General features: G+C 36.8%; 1 protein-coding gene across 1 annotated transcript; it reads left to right on the top strand.

Annotated features, from left to right (window-relative positions):
• Positions 1–4,639: 4,639 nt before the first annotated feature.
• On the top strand, positions 4,640–10,559 carry LOC142339902 (guanine nucleotide-binding protein subunit beta-like protein 1). Its single transcript, XM_075390256.1, has 2 exons — positions 4,640–5,552; positions 9,938–10,559. Exons 1-2 carry the CDS (start codon positions 4,942–4,944, stop codon positions 10,404–10,406), a joined length of 1,080 nt encoding a protein of 359 aa, XP_075246371.1. The 5' UTR covers positions 4,640–4,941; the 3' UTR covers positions 10,407–10,559.
• Positions 10,560–11,134: the final 575 nt, after the last annotated feature.

Raw genomic sequence — 11,134 nt, forward strand, 5'->3', positions numbered from 1 at the left:
CCTTAGTGCTGTTACTAGATTTTCAAACTTTTCAACTGCGCAGCCAATATAATCCATGAACTGCGTACATAAACCTGCTGCGAGACAAGGGTCAAGGTAATGGCGAATGAATGCGCTGAATCCTGTTACCGACTTTCCAAGGCCCTGTGCGAGGCATTTGTATGCATACGTTCTCGAGGCAAAATTAAATGCCAGTAATTGAACAGATAATTCATCAGCCATTTGAACACAATGATAGGCTTGTGAGCAGTCCAGTTTAGTGAAAAGAGTTTTACCAGCAAAGTGGTTAGTGGCATCTTGCATATTAGAAATGGGAAAATTTGCGTTCAGATAATCATTTTTAAGTAAATGATTCACTCTCCTTAGGTCAATCAAAAGTCGCAGTTTCCCTGATTCTTTCCTGTGGGCAAATAGGGGACTGCTGTATTTAGATTGCGAGAGTGTTGTTATCAAGCCATAATAATGCATAAGTGCCAGTTCAACGTGTAATTCATCACGCAAATGTATTGGCGTTGGAGGACCTTGTACGTACACTGGCAGATTGTGTTCAGGTGTAAGTTTTATTTTCATTTCAGTATTATATCCAACGTCAAATCGATGTTTGGCAAAATGTCATGATATTCAACTAGTAAGTTTTCGATTTCCGTGCGCTGTGCTTTTTTTAGTGCTGATTTCTGCCATGGAAATTTTTCTAGGAATTGCTCTCTATCGTCTTCATTTTGGGCCGGAGTCAGTCGTTCTGCTTGTTGAAGTTTCAAGATTTGATCGTATACTTCGCGTTGTAATGGTGGGAGTTGGTCTGGGTTATCACATGTTTCTGGGGTTGGGAACCAGAGTTTATCGTATTCGGGAGCTGGTCTGGAAGGTTGGTTTTTTCCTTGTCTGCAATAGTCTTGGATCAATTGATTAATCTCAATGATTGAATTATTTTCCGATTTTTGTGCTGCCAATGCAATTAGTTCGGGGTCAATTGCAGTTAAATTTTTCGCTTGCTCTGCTGTTAAGATAGAAAACTTTGCTACCTCTGTTTTATTTGCGATTGTTATTGGATGCTCTGTAATGTTTATCGCAAAAATGAATAATTTATTGTTTTTCCCTACTGTTGTCAAGGACGATGATAATGCTATATCAGTCTCTCTTTCAAGGGTCTCTTGGAATTATTATTCCACTTCTTGAATCGAAGCTTTCGATTCCATTTGTAAGTTGGCTTTCAAGAACTGAATGTTGGTTAGGCAGTAGTGTAGTTTCCTTGGTTGTATAAATGGCTATTTTTTTTGGTTTGACTGATCTTCTGGGCTCATTTTTTGGTTTTATTTCATTGATGTGGACAGTTAAGTCGTTCAATTGCAACAAATTCTGGGCTGGGCATATAGTCATGTTGTGCTTTTTGAAAAAAGGATTACCAAGAATTATGGAGTTTGTAGTTGGTAAAACTAGGAATGTTTCTTCGAAACTTTGATGCGCCAGTTTGAATGAAATTATTACATGCTTTTGGACATTTACAACTTGGCCTCCAGCCATTCTTACTTGAGACCAATCTGGTCGGCCTTCCTGTTCTCTAATGTCCACTTCTGGGTCCGACGATAGTTCTCTGCATAATTTACTGTTAATAACATTTGCGCACGCACCAGTACCAATTAAAGCGCGGCGCTGTATTGCTGGCGAGAACTGAAGTTTAATGCATGATAATACGCTCGCACTTTTTGACGATACATTGTTGAGTTCAAATATCTTAAAAGGCTCATTAGTCATTAGTTTTACTGATTTAAGCAATCGTTGTCTATTTTTTGGGTAGTTTTTGGGTGGCTCTAGAAGTTTTTTGGCTGTCTGTTAAAGGGGAAAGATGTCCCTCTATAGTTTGTTCGGCTCCGGCGAGAGCACTGGCTCGCTGTATGGTTAGGGTAGCCACATATGTGGCAGAAAACTCTGCTAGATTGTGTTACTGGTAAATGTTCCGAGGATGGCATTCTGGTCTCGGTATGAAAGTAAGGACGTGTTTGGTATCCTCTGCTTTGGAATTGTTGTCTGAATGGTTGTCGGAAGCCTCGGTTTTGACTGTTTTGCGATTGAAAGCGGAAACTATTAAAGTTTCTTCGTGGGAATGATGGTCTGAAAATCCCTCGCGTTGGCGTAAAGTTGCGAAACTGCGAATTATAATTATATGGTCGGGTCTGTATGCTGGGAGTGTTGATCGATTGGTTATCATTGGTTGCAATTTGAGACAAGGCTGGGTTTTGAGTTAACTGTATTTTCTCGTCCATCACCTTTAATTGTCTTCCGAGGTCCTCTTGATTTGCTGATAGTTTTGCTAAAGCGTTAATTAAATTTTCTGAGACGTTCGAGTTTATTTCGTTGAAGCCATCTTCTGGGTAATCTTCTTTCCGGCACATTTCTCTAATAGTCATCTGCTGCCTGGCGAATGTACATAAATCCTGGACTGGAGTATTGGCAGGTTGTTCCATGATTTTGCATCTGAGCCATCCGGGCATTGCTTTAGTGAATATTCTTTTGATCTGCTCGTTCTTGAAGTCCTCGGCTGCTTGTAGTCGTGCTGCCCTAGTTGCCGTCTCACTGTCAAATCTCGTCTGCTCAGCGGCTGCTGGACCTGGGTCAAGTCCCGCTATCGCTAATGGGGCTACTTCGAGCAAGTCGGGGGTTGGGTATGCTCGTTGGGCTTTAGTTTGTAAGCTAACGAGAAAGTTTTCTGGCGTATCTGTTTTTGGGTCAAACTTCTGTTGCTCGAGTTTTAGTATATGTACCTCTTGAAGTTGTACATTACAGAATCGTAACTGTTCCAAACACAGATCGACGTCTCCTCGGGTTGCAGCAGGTAAGGTTTGGAAAAAACGTAATGCTGCGTCTCTTAAGTGTAGCTGCAGGAAGTTTGGTTGTTGTGCAGCTGGTATTGCTGCTACTCCAATTATTCCTCGGAAGAGTTTTTCGAATTCTCGAAAGTTTTCGTTTTCTTTACCGCTATATGGCTCGATTGTTATTTGGGCGTTAGCGGCCATAGTTTTTATTTAATGTTATTTTAAACTGCACTCTGAATAATTCAAGAAGATTGTTCGAGGATGGGGTGAATTTTATAGGATAGCACTGAATTTACATTTTGTATTTATATATATATATATATTTATATTTTTTTGGTTAGCACGATTAGTTATTATTGCTCTAAGCGAATTTAAAATCTATACAGTTTTGGGGCTTTCATTCTGTAAGTCATGGGTTGGCTTTGCAGGGCACTGTTAGTTAATTCCATTTTTACTCACTTTTAAGGGATGTACCGTCATTTTAGTTTCTAAGTTTTGTTCCCTGTGTGTCCTGAAGATGCTCTAGTGCTGATTCTCTCTCCCTTTCCTGTCCACGTTGTTCAAATTTCGTATCCTTTGGTGATGTTCACAGCTGTCATTTGTATGCTGAGTTTGACCGTTTTGTTTGAATGTATGACGTATAAATAAATAAACGTAAACAAGGAATAAGCTATTGTTAACAAAGGAACCATAATAAGGAAGGATGTGGAACAAAACTCACTAAAAGTGGTAGCCATTTGGTTGAATAATTTGAAATAACGTGTTTCGATAATTAATGCAAATGAGGGTTATTCATTCTTCGAAAAACAAGTTAAAGCTCGATTTTGTAAGGTCAAAATGCATTTCTTGTTCTATCTCTTTTTTCATCAAGGTGAATTCCTGTTGATCTTGAAATTGACTAATGGCAATCATTCTACCTTGGTAATTTTTTCCGTCCGGCCAAAAAAGAAAATTAGGGCTAATTGTTTGCTCGAATAAACTGAGATCACTTCAGCAGAAGTGTACGGTAAGTTTGGGCTGCCAAAAGAGATAAGATTTATTGGGGATTTGATTCTCTGCAACTGATGTGACGACTGGATTTAACGTGCGGATCTTACAATATAAAAATACCCATTAAAACAAACAATAATGAAGGGTTGTTAAGCACACGTCAAAACGAGCTAATAACAATTAATAAAACAAGAACAAGGAAGGCTGATGAAAACTTCTGGAAAAGAACCAGTTGTTTACTAAATATAATACGAAAAGTAGGGAACGTCGATCTCGATCAAATTGATAAGAAATATTTAACAAAAATATACTGGAACTACTTCTTCAAAAGTTATTCGGAAGTCAACTTATGTTCCTGGGCTTTCAACTGCAGCTGTGGACATTGTAACCCGGTGCAGAAGCTCAGCTCAGTCGTTATATGAAGGGTGCAAACCCATGTGGAAAGACCCACAGAAGCCTAAACTCTCTCTCTCTCTCTAACTGATATTTGTTTGACCGTTTTTTTGGCTGATCAACAAATTTTGCTGACTTTTTGAAGTGGAAAAAAACCCGAGGGCATTAAGTTTTTCCAGCAATTCCTTTCTCTAAGAGTCTTACTTGTCTCTAAGTTTACGCTTCACCGAAACTGCTGAGGAGAATTAAATGCACATTCATGGTGTGAAGAGCTATTCTTGAAAATTGTAGATTTCAGTTGTAGAATCAATAACATGAATTGTACAAGTAACATTAATTCTGTGCATATCAAAATGAAAAGTAATATTCATGGAACAAAGTGAAGCGTACGAAATGGTAGAAATTCATCTCTTGAAGATTTTTTATTGATCCATTGTTTCTAGATGACTTAATGCTGTATGGAAATTAACCTGCTTCTTTTTGCCGCAGCCAGAACGTTGGCCGATGAAAGAGAAGAGGTTCGACTCAGAGTACCACTAGGGGAGAAGCTAAATGGACGTCACATTGCGGAATTAATTTATGAGCAGTACCCTTGCTTGTTACCCCTTAAAGGGAAGTGTATGTTAACTCTTGATTTAAATTATATAGAGAACCTCGATTCGCCACTTGAATTGTCTCCTGAATCTGAACTCGCCTTTATCCCTCCAGTTAGTGGAGGCTGATACCTGTTAGTATTTGTCCCATAAAGATGCCACCACTACCACCCGGACCCCAATTTGTGCTACGGAAAAGTTGGAGCTTTGAAAGTGCCATCAACCACATATCATTTTTCTCCCATCCCGTAGACGGTGATTGCCTTGCTTTATCAGATCAGTCTGGTAAAGTTGATTTCTGGGAAATTGAAAAGCAACGAAGGTCAATCCGAACCGTGGACGTTGTCGAAAGCAGTAACAAATTGCTTAAAAACAACCAGCGAGGTATTGTCTGGACGGAAGTGACACGGTCATCCGAATCAAATTCAATGTCATTAGTTTTTTCGCAGTGTCGCGATGGTGGGGTGTATATTTTTCGAATATTTCTGCAGCATTCTTTAGAACAAGAGAAAAGCGTAGCTTTCGCCAAGCGATTTGAAACTGGTTTTACAGCTTTCTGCAAGTGTGATTTGTTACTTAAAGGAGATTTGTGTATGCTAGTGTCTCCCGTTGATAAGAATAGTGAATACTTTTTTCGTGTCTTCGATTTTGATACTGGTTTATTCGACTGTGCGACGGCTTTTGAAACTGAAAATGAAATTCAATGCTGTAAAAACTATGGGATGCCAATGGCTGTGACTATCATGAGCAATTCATCGACAACAAGGTACCTTTTTCAAACTGATTGCAATTGGTTTTTCAATTGAGCTGCATTATTTCTATAAGCATTTTCGATCTTAAAGTAATCGAATGGTTATGACTGCTATAAAAATAGAGCAGATATAATTTCAATTTCATTACAACCTATTTCAGTTTACTTTTCTGCTTCATAAATGCTAAGACATATTTGCAGCTTCGGGCACGATTTGGTCGGACTTGTTTAGAGAAAGAGTAATTTTCCTCGTGCAATTCTGGTTATTTTTTATTGTTACCATCCACATTATAGAGGGAGCTATATGCTCAGCTGTTTTTTTTGTTCAGTCGATTTTGACTGATCGAGGTATATGAAGTAAAAAGACGAAAAGTGATATCATCAGAAAGCCCTTCTACAGTAGAATGTTTTTATCCGACAATTTTCTCAGTTTCGTTTTGTTCTCGAGGAGTTATCGAGAGATAAATTTTTGTGACCATCGGCACTGTTTAGACTAATTTTGTTTATTTTTTGCTCACTATTGCTATTTTTGCTCATTGGGACTTGCTCATCAGGCTTATTAATTGCTCTTGAACGAAGTTCATAGCAATTATTGTAAACGTGTTTGTCTTTTTTATGCAAAATTTTTGCTTGACAATTTTTTAACTCTTCGAGTGACTTTTACGCCCTTGACTTTTTGCGTTTTGCGCGATCTAAAATTCTCTCTCAATCAGAATTTCAAGCAGCTGAATTCAATTGCCGGCAATTTAATACTAAAAGTCAAATGAAAAGTGCGCCGAAACTGGTGCCAATTTTCAATTTAAATCTTAATAGTGGTATATGTTAACCTCTAATGTGGTTATTTGAAGCCCACTATTGAACTTCTTAGTCCCATTTAGGCTCCCCCCTCGACTGAAGCAGGCTGCAATTGATTAGAGCTCCCACAATTCGTTCGAGAGCAATTCTTCCGACGTTTAGTCGGTTATGTTTGGTAATTGCGAACTATTATGTGATCCTTGATTTTTCCGTTTTCGACGTGTTCTGTTTTCATGCATCTTTCAGTTTTTGCGCTTGCCAAAATAATCGATTAATTTTGGATAATTTAAATGGTTTTTTACGAATCTTTCAGAAAATTCAAATTTGTAAAATCATCTTTTTTAATAATCAATTTTTTTGAACTAATATTTTACATTTAAGCGAATTATTAACTGTCGCTAGTGCTTTGTATTGAATTAATAAGTTTTTCGGGGCAAAATTTCGCTAATGCTGGTAGAAAAATGTTTATCAAATTAAAATACGTCAAGCGAACTCACATTTACGGCTAAATTAAACCTAGTAAAGAGTACGCTTATTCCGGTTGTCAATTGGCGTCCAATTTTTACACGCCGTCAAAAACAGACCTTTGGAATTTAGTAACTTTCCATAGAAAGTTTACAAAATGGATAATTTAAGTTATAAAGAAGGGCTAATATGTCTCAATGTTCTACCTCTTCGCTTTTTGTTAGTCCTATCCGATATTCTCCTCTTATCAAAAATGTTAATAGGCAGGTACGATATTGTTTATTTATAGCCGCACAGCGATAGCTGGGCCTATTATTGGCCTTCTCTTGGTTTTTTTTTTCGACGTCGCGATTTTCGTTACGACCATATAACGTCACAACCACTTCAAATCTGATTTTTGTTCATTCGTTCATGCAATTTTAACTGAAGTGCGTGCGTGACATCATTTTTTGCTCTTAGTGCAGCGAGTTTTTTCATTTGCGTGATTAAATTTTTGGTCACACTTGACTTGCCCCACTCACAAAAATGACTTCCTCACTTTTGAAATTGACTTTTATTTACTTTAATTCAAAGAAATAAGGTCAAATGGGTGCTTGTCTCTCTAAATGAAAGTTATTAGAGAGCAGCTATTAGAGGCAGCAAAAACTTATTCCGATTTTTAATCAATATATAACATATCAACTTTCAATGAAAAGACGAATTATTTTGGTCTGTCTTTTATACTGTTTTTTAGACCGCAGATCTACGAAGCTATTGCTGCTATTTTCTGGCAATCTGCCAGCTATATTACTGATTGCTTAGAAATTTCGATATCATACAGAAGGTCAAGCAATTCTTTTCTGCGCAATTTAAAGCGGGAGGTTGAGCGCACGAATTTTTCCACGGGAGAGTTTATCGATCAAATCTGCTTGAAACTTTCGTAATACTATATGATCCTGCAGAACTCTGGAATGTTGCAGACGAATTTTGTTAAATTAAATATAGTTTTATCTTTTTGGGCTGTTCTGCGCTTTTGGTACACAAAAATGTGCTATTTTTCAAAAAAAAAAATTGCAGATTTTACACAAGCTTTTTGGCAACTTTCTCGCTCATTACAATTTTTTTTATTAATAGCCGCCCTCATCTTCTCAGCCGGCTATTATAGCGCTCCTATTTTTTTTTTACTTCGTCGAATAAAAAAATGTTTCGCTTTACCTCATTTTGCCGCCTTTTCAACATTTTGCGTGAAATCTTTTTGACTTCTCTAGGCTAGTTTCTCTCTTCTCTCATTCTGCTAAAAGTGAATTTGAACATCAGTTGCTCAGCAAAGCAATTCAAAATGAACAGAGTCAGTATAAAAATTGAAGTCAGAGAAACGGGATAAACCCATAAAGCCCAATTATAGATGCCCGCTATTTGAACGTCGTTCCTATAAGTCTTAGTTACCACCTCTAATGCTTATTGGTGTTGATAGTAGCCCCTGTAGCCTCTCTCTAAGAAACAGAAGTATGTTCAACTACGAAATGCCATCAAAATAAATCGGACTTAAAAATATTTTTGTACAAAAATCTTTTTTTTTTTTCAATATATTCTGTTATTTCAATCCCAATCATGCTTATTGGAATCAACGGCTATTTTCCGGCAATCTGCCGGGTATGTTTTGACTCTGGCTATTTCTTTTTCAAATGGCTCTCAATGTTGACGCTCAGGATGATAATTGTTTAGGTAGGACTGCTACCAATAAGTTTTCTATAAAATTACCATTTGTTCTTTTTCAGCTGTCGAAACATTTGAAGCGTGGTTATTGTTGATGAGCACGATATAGATGTTAGCTCCACAACTCATATGTTCATTGTCTATGCAAGTTAGAAGTTTTACTGTGAGATACAGGTGACATCTTATTCATTGACTTTAAGAATGGATAAATTAGCTCTATACCTTTTTCACTTGCCTTTAAATGTAAATTAAGTTCATAGTACCATTTTTCCTTACTTTCAGATAAAAAACTAGTAAACATACTGCTCTAATGTCCGAGCTGAATGTTTGCGAACGCGAAAAGAACACTAACTTTTTCGTGTTTTTGGAGTAAACGTTTAGTTGATAATTTTTTCGGATTAGAATCGACTAATGAGTTGTTTTTTTGTATGAGTGCAAAGTATATTCATTAGTTAGTTGTCTCTTTGTCGAAATTAGGGACAAATTACTGTTCTGAAAGTTTACAATTTCTTAGGCCATTTTAATTCCTTATCGGATGTTTTCCCACAATTTTACGCTACTGCATATCAAATTGCCTTTGTTTTGACCGCAGGTTAATTTTTTTGTTAACTTGAAAAAATGACGTTTTCGGCAGTTTTGTGCCAACTTTAAGATAAACTGAGCTTTTTTAAAAAAGTTATTAATTTTTTGACCGATTTTACTTTGTTTTAACAAAAAGAGAATATCATTACACGTGAATTTTAGTTTAAGTCCCAAGGTGTCACTTCGAATATCTTTTGACGTTGGAATATATTAAATTTAATTATACACAACCATTTTCTGCTTAAATTTTACGTTAACTTTAAGGCAAACCAGTTTGGCTGCAAGCGAATATTTCAACTCAATTAATTATCTTGTTTAGAAATTGTTTCATGCTTTACCTTGTGTTTCATATCATTGGAGATAACTTTTTCAAATGACTTTCTAACAAATGACTACAAACAACTATTCAATGCATGCAATTTTTTTTGGAAGGCGTGGGTTAGTGTGCGTATTATCTAATATCTCACAGCTTGGCTAGTTGTTTTTTCACTGGCTTTCTGTCCTCAAGAGGAAAACCTTTTTTTAATCCAGAAAAGTGTGCTATTTTAGCATACATTTTCATTACAAAATTCTCCGCTGCTCAATTGAAATCAAGTGAATGCTCAGTTGTCTTTAATTTGAAAATTTCTACATGCCGCCGCTCCACAAATTAATGGTACTGCTAAAATCTTAAGCTCAGTGAGACATCTAGTGCTTCACCTGCTATCGGTTGATTACATTCTTGATTTTTTATCATCGAGAAGTTCCAGCAGCCTTCGAACAATTTATATCTTCACTATTTGTCGTTAACAAAGACAAGGCTTGTATAGTGTTTTTTGTAACTATTTTTTCTGAAAACTTAATTAGTCAAATATATTATTTAGGTTACTAGCGGCTTTCGAAATCGGTTGCATCGTTCTTTACTCGGTGGAAACGCAGGAAGCCTTAGCAGAATGCAATTTCCAAATCGACAGAAATACTGCGTACACATTGACATGCATTGCCGCTAATCACGATTGCACTAAAGTTGCCGTAGGCTCAGTTGAACGTAAAATATCGACAGTAGATATTACAACCGCAGATTCAGTTACAAAAATGGAAGTTTCAAAAACTGTTGAAGTGACAAATCCTGGCTTAAGTTGCCTTCAGTTTAGACCAGATGATGGGTTATTGTTAGTGTCGGCAGGATGGGATTCCAGAATTCGATACTTTTCTGCAAAGGGGCTGAAACAGTTGGCGGTGCTGACATATCATACGTCAACTATTGTGGCCCTGAGGTTTGTTGGGATGAGGTTGTTTTCGGCATGTAAAGATGGCAAAGTTGCATGTTGGAATTTATATGCGGGCCAATAATAACCACTGAAGTCTTTTAATAAACTTGAATACATGATCCTGAGAATTATATTCCGAGATGTTAATGCGTTCTATTTGTGCCGTTTCTTTTGATTTAAATGAATGTAATGAAATTGTTATTCTTGACCAGAAAATTGACAGTGTTCTCAGTTTTTTTTATTATGTAGCTGCATTAGCCATGCTTAGCTTTTCTAACGGTTTGTGATTGCATGTTCACTTGTTTAAGTTTAAACTAAAGGAAGTGATAACTTCAACTGAAAACTTCAATGAGCATGGGATATTAGGTGAAAACTCGACTCGTCGAAATCATTTTGTATTCATAAAGTAAGATTTTGCAAACTGTGAAACGCTTTGAAGCAGTACTTGAGAAACCCACTTGTAGCTCGGTGAAGAATCATGTTGATAATTGTTTTCATTTCAGGTGCTTGGAAGGTGAGTGGTTACCAGGCAAAAAAAAGGTTGAAAAATTTGAGAAGTCATCAAAAAGTTTTGAAAAGTGAAGTCACGATACTGTCTCTTCTCCTGTATTTTTGACAATGGCATTTGTCAGTTAATGGCATTTTTGTATTGATTTTAATTTGCCATAGCCTATTTAGCGACGGGACTAGCCATCATAATTAGAATCAACTTTAATAATAAGGGCATAGAAATTCAATTCAAATTCACTATCAAATTAACATAAGTACTACGGAGCCTTTAATACACTATACCACTAAATGTGTTTTCAA

This window comes from Convolutriloba macropyga, chromosome 5, assembly GCF_964194025.1.
Source record: "Convolutriloba macropyga chromosome 5, txConMacr16.3, whole genome shotgun sequence".
Taxonomy (NCBI): domain Eukaryota; kingdom Metazoa; phylum Xenacoelomorpha; order Acoela; family Convolutidae; genus Convolutriloba; species Convolutriloba macropyga.